General features: G+C 51.8%; 9 protein-coding genes across 9 annotated transcripts; 3 read left to right on the top strand and 6 right to left on the bottom strand.

Annotated features, from left to right (window-relative positions):
- Nucleotides 1-640: 640 nt before the first annotated feature.
- Nucleotides 641-969, bottom strand: AA0111_g2806 (hypothetical protein; the record flags this gene model as incomplete). The annotated part of the gene is made up of 2 exons (XM_028648618.1): nt 641-793; nt 862-969. The coding sequence occupies 2 exons, from the start codon at nt 967-969 to the stop codon at nt 641-643; spliced, it is 261 nt and encodes an 86-aa protein (XP_028509459.1).
- Nucleotides 970-1,890: 921 nt separating this feature from the next.
- AA0111_g2805 (hypothetical protein) lies at nt 1,891-2,254 on the top strand (the record flags this gene model as incomplete). Its single annotated transcript, XM_028648617.1, has 2 exons — nt 1,891-2,004; nt 2,078-2,254. The coding sequence occupies 2 exons, from the start codon at nt 1,891-1,893 to the stop codon at nt 2,252-2,254; spliced, it is 291 nt and encodes a 96-aa protein (XP_028509458.1).
- A 2,377-nt stretch (nt 2,255-4,631) lies between these two features.
- AA0111_g2804 (hypothetical protein) lies at nt 4,632-6,582 on the bottom strand (the record flags this gene model as incomplete). The annotated part of the gene is made up of 2 exons (XM_028648616.1): nt 4,632-5,869; nt 5,916-6,582. 2 exons carry the CDS (start codon nt 6,580-6,582, stop codon nt 4,632-4,634), a joined length of 1,905 nt encoding a protein of 634 aa, XP_028509457.1.
- A 686-nt stretch (nt 6,583-7,268) lies between these two features.
- Nucleotides 7,269-8,749, top strand: AA0111_g2803 (hypothetical protein; the record flags this gene model as incomplete). The annotated part of the gene is made up of 2 exons (XM_028648615.1): nt 7,269-8,096; nt 8,171-8,749. 2 exons carry the CDS (start codon nt 7,269-7,271, stop codon nt 8,747-8,749), a joined length of 1,407 nt encoding a protein of 468 aa, XP_028509456.1.
- Nucleotides 8,750-9,375: 626 nt separating this feature from the next.
- Nucleotides 9,376-10,227, bottom strand: AA0111_g2802 (hypothetical protein; the record flags this gene model as incomplete). The annotated part of the gene is made up of 2 exons (XM_028648614.1): nt 9,376-9,987; nt 10,045-10,227. The coding sequence occupies 2 exons, from the start codon at nt 10,225-10,227 to the stop codon at nt 9,376-9,378; spliced, it is 795 nt and encodes a 264-aa protein (XP_028509455.1).
- A 671-nt stretch (nt 10,228-10,898) lies between these two features.
- AA0111_g2801 (hypothetical protein) lies at nt 10,899-13,041 on the bottom strand (the record flags this gene model as incomplete). The annotated part of the gene is made up of 2 exons (XM_028648613.1): nt 10,899-11,533; nt 11,583-13,041. The coding sequence occupies 2 exons, from the start codon at nt 13,039-13,041 to the stop codon at nt 10,899-10,901; spliced, it is 2,094 nt and encodes a 697-aa protein (XP_028509454.1).
- Nucleotides 13,042-13,492: 451 nt separating this feature from the next.
- Nucleotides 13,493-14,693, bottom strand: AA0111_g2800 (hypothetical protein; the record flags this gene model as incomplete). The annotated part of the gene is made up of 3 exons (XM_028648612.1): nt 13,493-13,647; nt 13,707-14,556; nt 14,610-14,693. 3 exons carry the CDS (start codon nt 14,691-14,693, stop codon nt 13,493-13,495), a joined length of 1,089 nt encoding a protein of 362 aa, XP_028509453.1.
- A 1,912-nt stretch (nt 14,694-16,605) lies between these two features.
- AA0111_g2799 (hypothetical protein) lies at nt 16,606-17,192 on the top strand (the record flags this gene model as incomplete). Its single annotated transcript, XM_028648609.1, has 2 exons — nt 16,606-16,697; nt 16,757-17,192. 2 exons carry the CDS (start codon nt 16,606-16,608, stop codon nt 17,190-17,192), a joined length of 528 nt encoding a protein of 175 aa, XP_028509437.1.
- A 21-nt stretch (nt 17,193-17,213) lies between these two features.
- AA0111_g2798 (hypothetical protein) lies at nt 17,214-18,380 on the bottom strand (the record flags this gene model as incomplete). The annotated part of the gene is made up of 1 exon (XM_028648608.1): nt 17,214-18,380. One exon carries the CDS (start codon nt 18,378-18,380, stop codon nt 17,214-17,216), a length of 1,167 nt encoding a protein of 388 aa, XP_028509436.1.
- Between the last annotated feature and the right edge of the window lie 1,255 nt (nt 18,381-19,635).

Below are 19,635 nucleotides of genomic sequence, written 5' to 3'. Positions count from 1 at the left end.
CCGCAGTACGGCCGCTTAGACTAAGTATGGACCGTGTTATCGCCTAATTAGGCAACTGCTAAGCTCATTCGTGAACCGAAGCTGCTAAAGGTGCTGGGGAAGCTGTATCGTGGTGGCGAGGACGGGCATTCTAGATGATGTCGTTGACAGGTGACACTGATAACCCCGGGCCCTATGCTGTACTCCAGCTTCTAGACCTCCACTCCTACGGATACGGTACGAATCAAGAAGAGGCCTCCTACGTGTGGCTTCGGTACGTTGGACGCATTGAATCACAGTTTATCGCTGCAATCAAGCTCGCGTGGTTCTTGCTAGCAGAGGCACAATGCTTATCTCGCTTGTCAGATCGGCATTCTATGCTTGATTCCGTTACTCCTAGTCACTGATTACGAGTGCGAGTGCGAATTGACGAGTAAGGTATACAGGGTGGTTTTATTGAGTGCCATATCTCTAAGTCATGAATCAAGGACTTCGAGGAAATGTGACCTATATACATTCGAGCTTTCCAGCGAGGTTCTATGATCTCAAGAACTGGGGAAAACTGATAGCAAGAACGTTGGTTGCCATTATCCAAAGGAACAATTTCTTGGGCGGAACTGCGCACGAAACTACGCAAGACACTCTGGCGACCTCCTTCACTCTACGCGTTTCCAATGGTCCAGTCCGTGCAGGAGCGGCGCCACTGCGCGTGCCATCCGCCAACGTTAGAGTACTTGCCACCAGCGTTACACTTCTTGTCTGAGTTTCCGTTATCGATGCATCGCGCCGTGCAGTCCTTCCTGATGCCGTATTGCTATTTTGTTGTTAGATTTGATCGCTTGTATATCTTGTTTGAGTTTGTTCAGGCTATCATTGGCTTACAGTAACGCAGCAGTGGGATCCATCCGCGAAGAGGCATTGGCAGTATCCGTCGGCGGCGACAGCAGTGACAGCGGCGAAGATAACCGCGAAGATAGAAAGTCGGACCATTTTGTCGGCGTTCGAGGTTGATGAGTAAATGAGTGGGATTGGGAGGGTTGTAAGACTTGTGGGTACTGAAGATGATGAGTCGGTATGCTACGTTTAGAGAGAATCACTGCAGCTTTATATGGAAGGTAAGCTCATGTTCATCTTGTCACATATGAATACTTGTGGTCAGCTGAGTAAGAAATAAGTCGCAGTGCCAATCCCACTAGCGATGGGACGCAAAAGCCCACACGGGCTTGAGTCGCTGTAATGATCATACGAAACACATCCTCACCTGTGTCTTCATACCATACCCTTCAAGCTAATCCCGAGTAGCTCAGAACAGCGCATAGATTATTAGACCGAGCAGCTGACCGAATAGGGAAGAACTTGCCAAACAGGATCTACTATGCTTGCCAACAGAAGCATGGTCGGTGGAGCACTTGGTCAGTGAGCTCGTGATATCTGAAATGAAGACCGAAAAGGAAGCGCAGTCTCTCCCATTCGCTATTATCCCTACGGTGGCCTGTGTTGACTTGTTTTCTAACCCTTGTGATCGACACGCGCTAGTTCCGTCCACGCAGTGCTCTTGCCGATAGCCATAGTATTTCACGACTGCGAACTAGGAGATACCTCAGAACGCATAGACACACTTCAACATCAGGTGGTCTAGAGAGATGATACGGGGCCGGGCTAACTTGACTTTACTATCCAGAGCAATGTAAGCACTACTCGGCTTAACATCTGAAATGGCTCCTTCATCAAGAGATACGAGCTTAAGCAAGTTCTGGTTAGCCTTTCTCTGCCCTCAATATCTTAAATAACAGAGCAACACCCCCTCTGGCTTGACATCCATCACTCAGCACAGCACTAAGACTCTCAACCTCAATCCATCCCACTCTTCAATCTTCTGCCACCTCTTCGAGACTCCTCACAACCGCTAAAATGGTCCGCATCCTCTCCCTCGCCACTCTGTTGATGGCCAGCGCCATCACCACCCAGGCTGCCCAGTGGTGCCAGTGCCTCTTCCAAGATGACTCGCACTGCTGCGTTTACTCGGTGAGTAACCCCTCAGGAACTAAACAGGATTAGAGGAATGTTGAATGCTAATTTGGATCTTCTCGTCCTCTAGGATGCTAAGATTGGCAACCTCGACTGCCAGCGCTGGTGCACCAACGCTCACCGTGCCGATGGTGCGACCAACCCGAACAACCCTCTTGAGGCCGGCACCGCTTGCAACGCTGGTGGAAAGTACAAGACTGTCAGTGGCTGGAATGCTCAGTTCCGCACTCCTTGCTACAAGCAGTAGATCATCGTTAGCTCGAGCCGGCAGCGGCCCAGGTGGATGGACGGATAATTGGAGATTATGGTGGAGACGTGATGAGAGCCATTTGTTGTATTGTGTAATGGAGGAAGTGCGATAGCGCGGGCTTGGTCCGGAGGTGTGTTGTAATAGCATATAACAAGGCGACAGTCTCAATTCAGAAATTGCCCACTATTTGTCGTACTCGCCAGAGTTGCTGTCGTTGGACGCGCATAACGTGATTGGATACCAAACGAGCAGGGTCCACCCCCGCAGAGAGTAAGCGTAGATTAGCGTACCCGAGCCCTACCCAGGTACTCTGACAGCTGCGAGTCATTCCGCTTCGTGCACGATCTCCCGCCCATCGTCTTAGAGAAGCTTCGCCGGGGTGCCAAGTTCGGGATACAGTATCGTCGATCTTTGCTGACATGGAGAACGCTACAAATCCACTCTGCGCGGCATAATAAGCGGCCACGTGCCGATTTTAAGCCGCATAGAATTGGTAGACCGTAAGCCTCCTTTTTGGCAAGTTTAGTGATCAGTGCTAAAGGCTCTCTCAGAAGCAACTGTAGCGATGACACACTTCAAGTGATGAATAGCTTCATGTCTAACGAGATATACTTATCTGATTCACGAAGAATGCGTAGCACAACGACCAAACTCGGCTTCCCGAAAGAACAAAAAATCCTGACTGCAAAAGGACATGTGATTTTGGTACGCTGCACGCGGAAATATCGAGAGTTAGCAAGAACGAAAGTACCCAAAACCCGCCATGTCTACATCCTCACCGAGGCGCGCCTGCGACATGACGCGTGATCCTCATTAAGATTGATCCACCGAAAGATATATCTTACATAAACGATGAGGAGAGGCGCCACGCTGCAGCTTCGAGATGTTCGCTGGGACCTAACCAACACCGAAACGGACCAACATTATGCATCCGTGTCGCAGCTCCGACGCAGCTATATAAAGCTCTTCCATCCATCGCCACCTCTCTTATCTTAAACCACACTCAAAAACATCGAACCCGAAAAGACATGAGAAACCCGGCATGGGCGCTGTGCTTCGGTTTGGTTTTTCGAAAATACACATTTGATTCTCATAGGATGTTCTCCCGTCGCCGAAGTTATCATACTGCGACTCGAAATCCAAAACATTGTATCCATTGACGTTATGTCCCCGCCTGAAAAAGCGATGTATGTGTACCATGAAGCAAAAGCTTTGGAAGACATGTACAATCCTTGCTGCAAGGAATCCTTTGCTACAAGAACTTGCGGCGACAATTTAATATACTGTTCCCTGGTACCCTATGACTATATCTCCTGGAACTATAACGCAGAGAGCGCAATAAACTTATCGCTTCCCGGGCTCTAAATATCTTCACCCTGGAGACATGATAACTTTGCGACTCATACCCGGGCCGAAATCGAATTCTTGCTTTGATAAGTCGCTACCAAAACCATCTACGACCACGAGACCACGACCAGACATCCGTGTCAGGAACTAGTGGTAGTGAGGTCCACATGAGTATCTCACTCACTATGCTTCTTTCCCTATGCTTCTTACTGATGAATATGAGATACTGGAATCGAAACAAAAACCAATTCATGATTACGCATGATCGGTGGGGCTTCTCTGTTCTCAAAAATCACCGCCCAAATTGGATGGGAGTGTTATCTCTCCCAAAATACAGCATAGCGTTAGCATGTTCCTCTGAGAGCGCTCATTTATTAACTATGAGCGTTGATTGAGTTCAGGCTTCACTGGAATTGGCAGAGGCAATGATACCTTCATGTCTGGAACAAACAAGCTTATAGTCTGACATATGTAAAGGGTACTCCGAGCCGTTGTTGCGCATCTCGAAAAACGCAAAATATGGTTGCATCTTTGCGAGAGGCTCCATAAAAATAGGAAGAAAGCTGGAGGACACCAAAATCAAAATGTAGGAACTGAATTGCAGAGTGGTGACATGAAGCCTTGCGGTTCGATCTTCCACTTCAAAAGCCAGCTTCCCTCCTCGAAATCGACACAGCAACTTCCAACGGGTATCAGATAGTGTTTGGTCAATGTTTCCTCGAGCTAGGAAGATTGAGATTGGTATAAATGCCTGCTGTTCAACACAATTTTACTCTCTATCTCTTCTACCACCTCTTTCAGGTGACCAGAATACTTTCCGAAGAGAAACATGACTGCTTTCCTCTCTTTGTTCCTCCAATACTACATGGTTGCAGATGGCGAGCTTGCTGGCTCATCAAAAGCTTTCAAGATAGAGTCATGTCTACGGGTACCTCCATCTAGCCCTTATTGACGTACGCGTCCTGATCGTTCATAAGCTCCACCCATGTGCAAAACGACCGAAATGCATCTTACGCCACCGGCTCTACTACAACACCCCCCTCTCCGCAAACCTCATCGGCAAATCCACGCTCCTCGCCCTCAAATACTCACAAACGTTCTTCCCCAGCGTATCATACGTACTGCAAGCATCATACCCGCGGTCCAAGTGGTCATGTAACAAGAAATGCACAGCCCTTATATTCTTCATTTCAAACCGATCAACTTTTTTCCCTTTGTACTCCTCAGGACCCAGTAATTCTTTAATCTTATCAATGGTAAGAAAACTGCGCAGCCACTCCCATTCATCGTCGTGGCGCACGAAGAATCCGACATTGGCATCTGAACACTTGTCGCCAGAGCGGCCGAGAACGATGGAGCCGAGAGGGAGGCGTACGGTAGGACCAAAGTGCGCAAGGGGTATGGGGGAGTGTGTCTCATAGGAGGGTTGTTGGCGGGGATAATCCTGGAATGTGGGTGCGAGGGGGATGTCTAGTGTTTTCTTGCCGTCTTGGAAGCCAGATGATGTCTCGCCGTCCCAGATACAATGGACAAGTTGCTTTACCGCGGATTGGGGGAGGAGAGAGGGATGGTACTCGTAGTATGGTTTGCCTTCTGCCTGTCGGACGTCGTTGCCTAATGAGGCACCGGGACAGGACATTAAGAAGTTGACCATGGATATGCGGAAGAAGCCCTTGGGATTACGCATATTAAGTAGCTCTCTATCCTTGGACTGAGCAAAGACGCGGAAATCCACTGTCGCAACGTCTTGGTTGCGGCAGTCGATGACCGAGGAGCCGTTTTGCATGAACTTGAGGACGTCAAACTTTTTGATGAGCTCGGGACCGAGTTCGTATCGGATTTGCTCTTCGATCCATTTGCATTTCTCTTCGATGTGGAGTCCGACAAGGTAGATGTGGTATTCGGCCTGCCACCCAGCGAAGCCTGTAATGCCGACTTTGGTTGTCGGCGGTGGTGGGAGGCCTTTGACGCCGGATACTTTGACTTGGTCTTCGCCAATCTGCTCGATCTTGATGTCTGTCAAGTCGGCGGTCACGTCGCAATTGTAGTATAGCGGGCCTTGAATTTCGTAGAGAAGTTGAGAAGTCACAGAGTTGACGGTCATGCAGCCGCCGGTGTTCTTCTCCTTGTACATTACACCCTCCCCCTTGTTGTCGATGGCACAAATAGGGAAGCCCATATTGATGTGCTTGCCTTGTGCCAGCAGACTACGAAAGTCTGAGCAGTAGCCCCCGGATACATACGCGGCGCACTCAAGAAGATGACCTTGAGCACTTAGTATAGCATACAAGGACAAGGATAGATGGCTTACCAATCACAAGAGAGCCAGCCAACTCGTTGAACTGATCATTTGTCCACTCATGCCACCAAGCTGCAGCGCCAATGATGGGTGAAGCATCTGAAACCCGACCCGCGATGACAATATCAGCACCTTCGGTTAGTGCTCTCGCGATACCCAAACCTCCAAGATAGCATTGAGCGCAAACAGGTTCCAATCCCCATTCGGCCACCGACTTATCATGCATCAAGCTCTTGAACCCCTCGCCTTTGTCCAACATGCTCTTGACAGTGCCTGTAACATCGTCACCTTCAATCCAAGCTATTTTCAACGGATAACCAGCCTCCTTGCATGTCTTATCCACGAGTTGAGCCAGCAGCTCCGTGTCCGATGCGCCGGCATTGACACAAACTTTGATGCCGCGGGTAGCAATATCCTGAATCGCGGGAGTAAAGCAGTCCATGAAGTTCTCAGCAAACATGGCATAGTTGAGCTTCTCTTCGAAAGAACGTGCTTGGAGCATTTGCTCTTTATTCCTGAGCTTTCCGGTGCCGTGCATGGTCATTGTCATCTCGGAGAGCCAGTCTCCTACTATGACATCGACATCGTCTTTCGCCAGAGATGCGATTGCTCGGACGCGATCGGAGAAGCCGCCTGAGGCACCGCCAATGCGGACTGGTCGACGGACTGCAGGAGCCATGTTGAGATGGAATCAGTGCTTCTGTCGATACGAAGAAGATGGTGAGGAGGCGCTGAGCGAGCATGGCATTGGGAGGAAGCCATGGTGAGATGTACTACTGCGAAGACGCGGCAATCTTCCCCTCGTGCCTCTGAAAGCTGCAAAGGAAGTCGAGAGGCTGTTCATATCCGCAACATACTCGAGGCTATTCGTCGACAACTAAGATGGACATGTGTGTACCCCACTTGGGGCAAACCGCTGGGGCTAAAGCGGCGGCTAAGACCTGACCCACCCTCTCCGCTTTGGGAATTAGTATTGAATTGCCGAGCATACGCGGGACTCTTCCTGCTTCCAAGGTCAGACCAGGATGCGCATTGCTGAGCGAGCCGTGAAGTCGCGGAGTGTCGGATCGTGTGGAGAAATCATCCATTGCGTATCGTGCTTTGGTGAGGATGTGATGGAGTCGCCCGACTGTCTGGTCATAATGAGAGCGTGGCACAGTTCCGCTACAGCCCCTATACCCCCGAATCGCACCCTCGCGCAACCTGCTCTCGGTTGTAGTTAAATTCTTATCCTGATCAACACACATGTCGTGTAACAGAGCAATAGTTCACTCGTGTCACACGAAACACGTGCGCGCGTACGGCCAAGACTAAAACGCACACCATCCCCTAACCATCCCCATCCCCGCATCTCCACCCAAGTCAATGTCGCAGTCACCCGGGCGCGTTAGCGCGCCCGTTAAGCTACCTTATGCGCCACGCTCGACACCTCGCAGCCATAGTGACGATGCCCTGCCCCCGTATCTGAGGCGCCACATCCAGCTAGGCTTCACACAAGACGATGTCGCCGCCCTCATCTCCTCGATCGACTCGAGCCAAGCGCCGCCCTGCTCTTCCAATGGCAACCCAACGCTAGCGCACCTCCCCGCAGAACTGCTACTCCAGATTCTCGAACACGTTCCTGTCGATCATATCCTCGATTGGCGGCTAGTGTGTCGTGGGTTTCGCGATGCGCTCGACGGCCGTGTTCTGTACCACTGTCTGCAGAGGACGCAGCTGGTGGGATATACGGGGCCAAGACACGGCCCGTTCATGGAAGATCTGGATGAGGAGGAACACGAAGCTGTGCATTTGCTTGAAGCGGGGTTTTTAAGAATTGAAGAGGACACAAAGTGTCTGGAAGACAAGAGACCCATTTGGAGCAATAAACATGCCGTCTTCAAGATTAAAGAGGAATGGTATCGCGCTTTCAGAACCATGTGTGGCCTAGAGACAAGGCCGGGAGACACGATCAACGACGTCGAGCCACGGTGGTATGGCGTGCTTGGCCGACTGGCATTGCTACGGGAAGAAGAACAATTCGGTCAACTGCGCTGGTGTATCCGACTGGATCACGCTGTCCTAGACCTCGACTTCCCTCTCGACAAAGACCGCTTACATTTCGACTTCAATGTGGACCTACGGACGGGCCTTGTTCGAGTAGCATGGAAAGACATGCTCGTCCGGTTCCTCAAGACAGAACGAGCACTACGGGTACTAATGGAACAAGTTTGTTTTCCCCCCACACATCTCTCTATGTACCGATCCCCCAACTAACGACTTGATAGAAACGTGACTCCCCCTTCACATTTTCCCACCACGAAGACTGCCTCCGCGCCATCCGTCGCGCACGTCTCCTCGCCTCCCTAACCTCCGCCCAAGAAGACAACACCATCCGCTGGGCCTTCCGCTTCCTCACGCCTCTCTTCAACACCCCAGCCGACCGCCACACATCCCGCCTCTCCCAAATCGAAGAAGACGCAATCCGCACGCTCCTCCTCCTCCGCCGCACAGCCTCCCTATCCCCCTCCCAACTCACCTACCTCCAATCCTTGCACGCCACCTACCAATCTCTCGAATCTGAACTCCGCTCCCTCGACGCCACCTACACCGAGTTCAAATCATACATGTCCATGCCTGGCTTCCAGACTACTATGCTCCTGCCGTCCATGATTAGCAATGCCAAAAACGTGCCTGGGAATCCTGTTGCTTGGTCTGATGAGCTGAGAGTGCGGATCGAGTGTCAAGTTGCGAGATGGAAGCAACAGAGCGAGGTTATGGAAAAGGTTCGGGCTTTGTTGGAGACGAGTTGCGAGGCCATGGCTGCGCCCGAGGACGGGTTTGATGAGTTGGGCAGTGACTTTTGATTACATGATGAGTCTCAGTGCGCGCTGGTCGTGTGTTCTCGACCTATTTTGTCAGACTCTCTTTGCCTGGATGTACATCTTTAATCATATTTCTCACCTTTTCCTCGTTGCATCGAGCAACACAGAGTCAGGACATCCTCCAACTACATCAACAGCAGTTGCGAGTTGGAAGTCACGTACCATGCTAGCTTGAAACCCAAAAGAACGTACACCCATTCACTACACAGTCTCTCGAATATCAGGCCAACAACCAATGTGTGTAAAGTATTATGATTAAGGCTTAGATTCTAATCTAAGCTCCGTATACCGACTGCGTAACCATGTGTATCTCGGAATACCATGCTCTTTCGTCAAAGCCGTAGGAAAAAAAACTCCCAATCCAAAATGCGCCAATGCTACCACCAATCATGGCGCTGGCCAGCTATCCAAAATAACGGCGACAACATGCGCCGGTTGTGTGTGTGCGCCATGGCATCATATGCTCGCTAATGCAAGTCGAAACGGGTAGTACAAAAAGATGCAATACCATGCAAGTAGGTATAAACAAGGGGGCCAAGCGCCGCCCAGCATGCAATGTGCGAGTGATGAACAAGCTCCGAAGAAGCTCAATGGTATAATGCTACGCTCTAAAGCACCAAAGCAGCGCCGAGGAAGACCATGGACGCGCCAAACATGGCAAAAGGAGCCATGGACACGGACGAAGCGGCTCCCTCAGCAGGAGGAGCAGCCGCATCACCGGTAGAAGTGGCATCCGCACTGTCGGAGCCAGTCGCAGTCGCGCTGTTGGAGAAGGGAGTAGCAGTCGAGAAGCCACTTCCAGTCATGGTCCTGCTTTCGCTCGTCAGGCCGCTCGTCTCGCTGGCGGAGATGATGCTAGTGGATCCAGACAGGGCACTGCTCATGGTGCTGCTTGCCATGGCCTCGCTGCTGCTGCGACTGCTGCTCGCCGACGCGGATTCATCGTAGATGGCCTGAATACGGATCTCGTGGCATTGGGCGCCGATGGACTGGTCGTACAGGTTGCCAAAGGCACCGCTCATGCAGCGCCACCAGCGCGTGCTGCCGCCAATGGCAAGCGAGTCGTTGCCGCAGACTGAGAAGCCGCCTGTGTAGATGGCACCGGCTTGGGGTGGGCCGTCGAACTGGAATTGTTGGTTTGCGACAATGGAGCCGGTGCGGCCGTATTGGTCGTGCAGGATGCCGTCCTCGAGGGTGCAGAGGAGGTCTCCATCTGATGCCTGGGGGTGCTACGTCAGTATGCTGTGCATTGGCCGCTTGCTAGGAGGGTAACGTACTTCTTGAGCGGTTTCGCGCTTACTCAGGTCGGGGTTCTCGAGTGTGCCAATCCGGAAGGGCGTCTCGACGGTAGTCAGGCAGCCCTCGGGGGCAGGAGCATCGGGCGCAATGCCCTCCTCGACAGCCTGGGCGAGGCTTGTGGACGCGAAGAAAAGCGGAGCGATGATGGTGGAAGCGCGCATCGTGAAGTTCCGAGGATCTCTGACAAGGTATAACAGGCTATGGTATCGTATTACTCGTGAGTATTACTCGTAACAGTGCAGTGCTCGTAAAGTCGTAAAGGATGAGTTAAGAAGAGCGGCGGTGGGAGTCGAGAAGATAAGAGGCTGGACGCGAGCCCCAGCCTGGACTTATTTGTTGGTGCAACCCACGACGCGGCTTCCTCACAAAGCAAGGCCGGAGACGCAAAAGCAAGCTGTACCTGCAGATCGACGGCCGCATCGGGAAAGGCCCAACGCGCGGACAGGCTGTTTGGGGTCCCTGCGTAGATTGCATGTTTATCGTTGAGATCATAATCGCTTTGCCGAGATGAAACATGCGATTGATAGGGATGACGCAGATGGAACCCCTGGGGAAAAATACGAGGCCGCACTAACTACACCACGCGTTGTTGTGTTTTCCATAGCCTTGTACGAGCTATGTCCGTTGTCGGCGCCAGTGCAGGAACCCGCCGCCGACGTTGGAACTTGCGCCTGTCAACAACTGGCCACTAAGCTGCAACCAATCTGGGCACTGCAAGGACAAGACCTGGGCAAACAACCAAACCGGCTTTCAATCCCGTCGCACCATGGTAGCTGTCGCGGTTACGGATAGCGGCAACACCACTCGCATTGAACATTATCGATTGCCCGCTCTACACTAGACTACCATAACCACCGCCCGGATAGCCCTTCGGCTGCATCCCCAGCATCGTCCAAGCCGCCATGTCGTTCTGCTGCCGCTCCGACTGGATCTTGTGCATACGGACAGCCATGTCGGTCATGTCTTCTGCTGACGTCTGCGCGCCTCCCCAAGCTGTCGCAGTCGGGTGCGTGTGCGCCAGAGGGACATCTGGGTCGACCGCCATCGCGACCTTGGTCTCCTCACAAACACGCCCAATCGCATACGTCTGTATCTCCGCAGCTCTAGCCCGTAGCGCAGGGACGTCTGTCTTGTCCCGCTTGTCCAGGTCGGGTTGGTTCAGCATCCCCGGCTTGTAAGTATCTGCGCATAGTGCTGGTATTAGATCATCGATGTCTTCTGGTGCATGCGTCACTTCAAGGAAGAAGAACTTGTACCATCCCGCCCGATTTAGAGCTGGCATGTACGTCGTGTAGGCCGTCGTGGCTGTCGGCACTTGACCTTTTACTTTTACGTCTTGCGCATGCGAGTGCTGGTTGAAGTTCCAGTTTGGTGCCAAGTCAGGTTGGCAGGGCACCATCATGTGTGGGATCCCTTCAAGACTCCACAACTTTGCAAACGCGCTGTAGGACCTATATGAAAAAAGACCTGACTTCACGTCAGCACTGTATCATGTTTCGACAACTGTAACACTCACGACACGCGTCTTCTGTTAATTTTACCCAGCTTCCGATGATCTTTGGTGCTTCCAAGAGGCCCGTGTTTCTAGGCTCAAACTTCCGATCCAAAGCATCGAAAAGCAAGTCTGCCAGGATATAGAATTCGCGTGTTGGAACTTCTGTTGCCGGATCCACAAACCTCCATGGGTCGGCAACTGGTACTGTACTGGCACTAAGAGATCGACGAGGAATTGTAAACCCAGGAGAGGGCGATCCACTCTGCGACACGGGTGGACGAAAGGCTTGGTATTGCGAACCAGAAATAGCCTCTTGCGACTTCGACTCTCCAAGACTCAAGCTTCCAACATCTGCCGGGAGCTCCGCAGGAAGCTCTGCGATAAACTCTGTTGGCGTCGAGTGCAGTGCTGCATCGCTTGACTGGACAGGCTTGTTTGGCGGCACTTGAGGTGATGCAATCGTCTGATGCGTAGGTGGAGGACTGATAGAATGAGGCAGTGGCTGCGACTGTCCCTGTCCTTGTGAGCCAACTGGAGACGGGCTATTCCATTGGTGCTGATACGTTGTATGAACCGGTGGACTCGCGGGAACGTTCTGTTGTGAGGGAGGCGGGAGAATGCCCGATTGCTGCTCGGTACTTGCCGGGGGCAGCTGTGTGCTACCCGGCTGTTGCCACTGTGGCTGCATATGCTGAGCAGGTAAAGCCGGAGACATGCTCGAGGTATGAGGAGGTGGTGTATGTTGAGTGACATACGAGCCTCCAGCTACGCCCATCTGCTGTCCAACATATTGGCTGTGCCCATGTGCCTGAGGCTGACCTGACGGAGCCTGCCCCTGCCCGCTTTGTCCTTGTGCCTGCGTCTGCTCCGGACCATATTGCCATGCTGTTTGTGTAGTGCCAGCGAGCGGCGATTGCGGCGCGTAAGATTGGTAGTTGGGCGCTTGACTCGTCTGTTGTGGGAAGTAATTGTTCTGTGCCGAGTGACCTGACACGGGCGTCTGGTTGTTGAACTGCTGGTGTGGAGACTGCTGCGAGGAGGGGTAGGCGGTCGGCGTTTGAGATGGGGGTTGATGCTGCTGTTGGCCCCATTGCTGCGACTGCGACTGGGGACTGAAGGCTTGAACCTGAGGTTGCTGGTACGATTGGGTCTGGTTCTGCTGTCCGTAATGGCTCTGGTAGTTATGGTAGCTTTGGAGATGCTGGGGTGGGCCTCCTGGAGGCTTGTTTCCTAGCTTTGAGCTTATAGTCTTGCCCAGCTTGTTCAACATTGGCTTGCCTGTCGTGACCGCCTGCTCTAGCCGCTGATTCATCATCTGGCCGAATCCGGCAACTCCTTTCTGAGATTGATTTGGTCCTCCATAAGTCGTTGCATTGGGCTGATAGCTTGGTGGCTGCTGGGCGCCTTGCTGCTGTGCTGGAGTGCCCTGACCCGGAGGGACATAGGGCCCTGGCGAAGGCATTGGGTTGTATTGCACCATGGTGGCTACAAGTTGAGTTCGGTGAGCCCTCGAGCGTAAGCAGAGTGCTTCTCCTGCAGACAAGAGACGTCCCAAGGCTGCGCCCAAGGCTGGCCACGGCAGATGAGCATCAGCCGCACCGTACCGTATACGACGCTTGGCGGCGACCCGTCGAGCCTAGGGTTAGCGAGATCATTATCATTAGTATGGCGATCAAAAGATATCGATGGTACGAAAGCATGGAGCAGTGCCTCGATCAAAGTCACGATAGTCGATAGTGGCATGTTTGGTGTTGCCCAGAGACGTGGATTGGTCTTGCGGAAGTGACGGCATGCTTGGACCCTGGAAGCTGCAGCTGTCCAAGCGGAGCAGCGTGCGGACCGAGATGGTCACCATGCTCAGAACCCCGCCCAAGCATCTTGATTAAGTCGTAGCATTATTAAATATCTTCCATTCCTACAACACTGCCGCATCAATGGATAGCAGAGTCTATGCGACTCATGCCTCCCACTTCTACCAGAATCTTGACATGGTTCTCCTTGTCGTTGATCAAGGTTTTAATCCCGTCTTCTACTAGATCCTCTAGACTAATCTTGCGCGTAATCATATTCATAGGCTTCAAGGTACCTAAAAAACGCACATGTCAGCGACTGGGTGTAGTGGGCTTTTCTCAGGGTACAACTTACCAGCAGCGAGATGTTCGATAACCGCCTCGAGGTCCTTTCTTTGATAGCCCAAGACGGCTGTGTACTGCGCCTCTCGGAACACAAGCATGTTGGGGTTGAAAGGCACCTCTTTCTCCCAGATCGCGACATTCACGACCGTGCCCCGAGCCCTTACTGCTGTGCAAGCGGTCGTGAGACTTGCTGGTACCCCGGCGCAATCGAAAACCACATCCGGCCCATCCCTACCACTAAGAGCCTTACTCATCTTGACAACATCGTACGTCTTAGGGCAAAGAACGTGATGAGCGCCAAATTCTCTCGCGAAGCGCTGCCGTGCGCCGGATACCTCGCTCATGATGATCTTCTTTGTGCCTAGTGCCACCAAACATTGGACAATTGCGAGCCCAATTGGTCCACCACCAAGAATCATGACGACGGAATCTGGTGTCAGTGGAGCAGCGGAGACAGCATGCCATGCGACACCAAGAGGTTCTACCAGCGCGCCGACATCAAGCGGTACGTTACTGGGCAAGTTTAGTACCGCACCCTCAGGCACAACAACGGAGTCGCTCAAGCCGCCACCTCCTCCCGAAAGCCCGATGAAGCCGCCGTTCTCGCATACATTCTCGGAGCCAGCTGTGCATGCATTGCACTTCCCACAATATATCGTCGGCTGGACAACAACGTTTTGGCCCACGGTAAAGCCCGAATCATCCGATCCCACTTCCGTAACAGTCCCCGAGAACTCATGTCCCAAGGTGATGGGAATGGTTTCATTCGTACACGGGTGCGGTGTCGTCGGTGCGAAGTTAGGTCCGCCGAGGTATTCATGGAGATCGGTACCGCAGATACCTACGAAGGCCGGAGCGACCTACCCATCATCAGCTATCGTATGGGCAACCCCTGGAAACTCAAACCACTTACCCTGACTTGTCCCGTACCACACTTTTGCTCCTCCACATCTTCAATCCGGATATCTTCTTTCCCGTAGTATCGTGCTGCGCGCATGCTGTAAGTCTTTGTTCTGTCTGTGTCCCCCCAGTTTGGTAAGCCCATAACTCAGCAGAAGCGTTGCACTCCTCACGAGCAACTACCGTATTTACGAATGCGCTTTCAATGGCAGACATGACCTCCGCTTTCTACTGGTGACCTCGGTCCCGCTTCTCGGAAGCTTTGCGCACAGCCCCAAGGCCGATTGTACATGTGATGCAGAGGTACCCACAGTAACCAGCTGTGCCGCTTGCTATGTACATATCCACAAGCTCTGGATCTACTTGCCCAGTCCGAATCTGCAGGCGTCATGTGGCGTAGCGGCTCGCACAGGAGGGCCGCGTCCGCTTGGGCGGTCGGATGCGGGGGCTTGGGGTGTCGCGATATCAGGAGATGTCTCCGTAATTCCCGTATGCCCGGCTCCTAGTGGCTCCGTGTGAGTGAGTTTGGTGGAGTTGGCGGGTGGAGAATGAGGCGAGGCTAGGTCTGCGGGGGCGGGGAAATTGTGGGTTGCTAAGTTGGGCAACCCGGATGCTGGGCTCTTTTTTGCGCTCCTACGATTCAGTGACTTGAGCGTTCGTCTTCGTCTCATAGAATGGAAACTTTGGTCTCTTTTTCTTATCAACTGTGGGCAGCTTCGTGGAGCTTGCAGGTCCTAATGTAGGTTTGTAGACGAGATCCTATGTTTCCTAAGCTACTCTTAGCTACTAGGTACCCTAAACCAGTGCATTCTTCCCAGAGTAATTAGCCTATCAATGGTATGCGACGCGAAAGCCTGAAGACATGCTATAGTCGCAGAGCATTTGTAGACTAGATGGCGTGAGCCTCCTGGTAGCAGACCGCCTTATTATGACATGAAGCTATGCGGGGTTTACTTACTACGATAAGCGCAATGCCATCGCTTTGCTTTGGCGCATATATATCACATTATCTTAACACACTTCATCCTCTTATCGTCAAGAATCGCTCTTACTGCTAGCCTTGCGTCTCTTCGAGCTGGAGATGCAGCCGGTTGTTACTTCCATCCATAACGGTGGTGTCATTGGAGAAGGGATTTCGCGAGATATAGAGCCTTCAATCGACGAGCAAAGTTCCGCTTATCTGTGACATATCCAATTATTGTTAGGATCGTAGAGGATTGCTAGGTTACAACGGGGTACCATGCGTAAAGTAGCTGTCGAACGGAGAGTTGTAGGTACTTTGCAACTCAGACGAATCGCTACCATGCAGTGATTGCTAAGGTCTATCCTATATGCTCTAAGCTTAGCGTGACCAGCCCTGACAGTTATGTTAGAGTGTTTCCTGAGGCATCCAGGCAGAGCAGAGCCACGAGATACCAATTGTGTCAGCCTTGTCCTGCCTCAAAGCCACGAGCTAGGCTGCAATAGTTAAAATCTCAAAAAGATAAAGGCTGCAAAGTCCTTCGCAGGAAAGTGGTTGCCTATGGTTCCACACTTCATGGTCTGACCCACAACGACTGCGCCTCTTTTCTGAGGCTGAATCACGGCGCACACATTCCATATATCCAGCCGGAATTTTCACCTGGTAGATTCTATAGCATACGGGCGTTAGAATGACGGCATTTCAGTCGACCAGAGATGCGGTATCGTACACGTGGAACAACAACAACACGCTTCGCTTCTGTTGCAAGCTCATAACCTGCCCTCTCTTTGGCGATTGCTACTATATGCGCAAGCGAACCCGCAGCCCATCGGAAAAACAACTCAAAAGATATACAGTCCTAGCTGATGTGAAGCACCGCAGGCGTGTCAGACGAGTGGCAAGGAAGCGCATTCCATCGGTCGATGGAGAGAGATGGTGGAACAGCAAGGCAAAGGGCCAGTCGCAAAGTCCTCTTTTCGCTAAACTACCCTTGGAGCTGCGGTTGCAGATATATGAGATGGTGCTGTGTGATCAAGAAGAGTTGAACATGAGATTCAACGAGGATCAACCGTGGGATCGTTGGAAAGTTCAAGCAGAGCAAGGACGCGACACCAAAATGTTGAGAACTTGCAAGAAGATGTTTGTCGCCGCTCTTCCGTCTTCAATACTTTGAAACCTGTGGCTAACAGCGTTACTAGCTATCGCGAGGCCGCCTCGGTGCTCTACTCTAAGAATACCTTCAAATTCGACTCCTACAAGCTGCTATCCACCTTTGTATCAACGATACCTCCGCAGCATCTTGCCTCTATCCGAATAATCGTTCTCGTCATCACTCTTTTCTGGGACGGTTGCGATGATTTTATCGCGTGGTACGGAGATCTGCTGCCACTACTTAGTGGAATGCAAGGCCTCAAGGAGGTATGTTTGAGGTACCGTTTACGGGAGAATAACTACGTGGTCCATCCTCGCTCACGCGACTTCGAGCTTCTAACATGGCTTGAAGAAGGAAATATACCAAGGGAATATGCAATGTTTTACGAGATGCTCGAGGTTCAGACAGGACCAAAATTTGGTGGTATGCTATTCGATCGGTGGGCTATCGGTGAGCGGAGGAAGATCGATATGAAGGAGTGAAGGCTAGTATTGCATAGTTATTTATACAATGATGATCCTTTGCTTACCCTCAGGCTTTAGATTCAATGTGTTGAGCACGTGGCCATAGATCCTATCTGCTGTCTGTCCGATACCGACCCGTTGGTGACAGGCATCTGCGCAACTCGACTCCATAACGAGCAGGAAATATGTTATGGGAACATGGCTAAGACTAAGTTCCAGTCTTTGCGATACGACGATAGCCTTACATTGGATGATGTTGCTTTCTGAGATTCGATCTAAGTAGCCTGTGCCGATGCAGATACCTCGCTCATCGAATATATCGATCACCATGCGAAGATATGGGTCGCTATATGGCGCATCTCCGTTCGAGCTCGATCGGCAGGTGACGTTGATACACAAAGCATTCATCATTAGAATGTCGTCGTAATTGTGCGCACTGCAGAGACTTGCTCGTAGAGGATCGGGCTGACAATCAAGGATCTGTGCCGCAAGATCGCTAGGCATGTTGCTCGACCCAAGACTGAAGAGCATACTTACTGGGCCGTCCAGAGATGCCCACGACCAAGAAGGCGCATTGGAGGTGGCCGAAGGCTTCCGCGCGGGCATCAATGATCCTTCAGCATGCCAAAGAAGCCCGGAATGAGCGTCTTCGATCCATAAACCAGACTTATACGCAAAGCTCGTGATGTCGCGGAATATCTCCGCAATCCCAGCGATTGCGGGGAAGACATCGCTTCTGTAGGTAAGACTCAGACCAGAATATTGACACAAGATGCGATACCATTGCACCATGAAGAGTTCGTTCTGGACGGTGCGTCTGCTAAGCTCGCCTAGGACGTTCTTGTTGGAGAAACTCAGGCAGCGCTTAAAGGTCTCTTTAGTCCAGCCGCCCTCATCACACACTTCTGGCTCATCTTCTACACTTCCCTCTCTACTTGAGCTCTCAAGACATTCCCAGAATATCTCGTTCTTCTCGAAATGCACTATTCTCTTCGATAGTAACCGTTCCTGCAATACCCATGCCCGCTTGCTTAGCGGAGATTCTTCTAGTACCTGGTTCCATGATGGTCGCGCTCGGCGGAGATGAAGGTTTTGACCCAGGCTGGTTGTCGGGGCTGACTCTCGAGGATTGAGGAAGCCGACGTACGAGTCGTGTGCGCTTAATATAGACAATGTGATATACGCATTTCGATAGTAGCTTCCCATGTTGCTAACGTCCAGGCTGCGGCTCTTTGCATCATCCTGTACAATGCAAAGCGCGTCTACCCATAGCAGCGAAATACCCAGCCGCCTGGTCGCGTAGATGGCATCTCGAAAATTTGACGGAAGGTAATGCAAGTCCAAGCCTGTCTTGAAACTGTCTACTGTTGCCCTCAAAGTCGTCGCAAGAGTGCCTGCAGCACCCCAGCAATGGCTCAGTGCGGCATAACGCGTGTCTCCTTCACAAGTCGACCCATACACCAATCTTAGCGTATTCACGTTCAGCAGTATGTTTGGCATCGGAGGCGCATGGTCTTGACGACAACATGTGTGATTAGAAGTACATTTGTCGAGCCATGTATGTATCATGTTCCAACATGACTCGGAGTCAGGTTGCGCATGTATCCTTCTGAAGGGCGTCTCGCTGCTTGGGTGTTGACCTGCCGTATGTAAGTATCGGACACGCAGTATAGTCTCGTCTATGCTTACGCTCGGAGAATATCTCGAATTGATGCACGGTGTTGTTGAAGTCGACTACACCTAAACACGATCCATGTCGAGTTACTTCAAGATGAACATCCTTTGTGAGCCGGCCGAAAGAATGGACAACAAGCTCCTCGTAGAGATATCTGCAGAGAACGCAACCCCGAACAGCTGCAATCTTCAAGGGTCTAGCGTAGTATTTTTGAGTCGTATCATGATTCGCGACTAAGCGGCACGTGGCACACAAGTGACTGGGGTTCCGAGGAACAAGCGGGATAGGCGTAATTACAGTCATTATTTCGCCAGGTAAAGAGGAAATGACACGAATTCAACAGCAGTCAACTCGGAGTAGTTGTATAAGCTCCCTGGGGCTGTAATCATCGCTTGCTTACTTGAGGCCGCCCATGTTCTGTACACAGCCACCATGTTCGCAGAAATGCGCGGCCTGATCATCGCTTCGATCTGAATTAAAGGGCCTGGGTTGGGTGAACTGGATTATGACTGCGGAAGGACCTTGAAAACGAGGCGGAGGGTTGTGATGTAACAAATTACGATGGTTGACGCGACTTGCGCGGCTGTGTCCTGTGTATAGACCTTACCCAGATAGGCATAGACCTGCGCGTGACGTAATTCTGCCCTTCCCCGTACTCAGGCGTACTGCCTTACTCTTCGCCTCGCTGATTATTACTTTGGATCTTACGACGATGCGACATGCAACGATATTCATCGGTAGGACTGCACGTGTTACTACAGACGTTAACATGTGTTACTGCTCCGT

This window comes from Alternaria arborescens, assembly GCF_004154835.1.
Source record: "Alternaria arborescens strain FERA 675 chromosome Unknown contig_5, whole genome shotgun sequence".
NCBI classification, from domain to species: Eukaryota; Fungi; Ascomycota; class Dothideomycetes; order Pleosporales; family Pleosporaceae; genus Alternaria; species Alternaria arborescens.
Note: the sequence above shows the minus strand (reverse complement) of the source record. Positions and strands in the feature narration are given on the sequence as shown.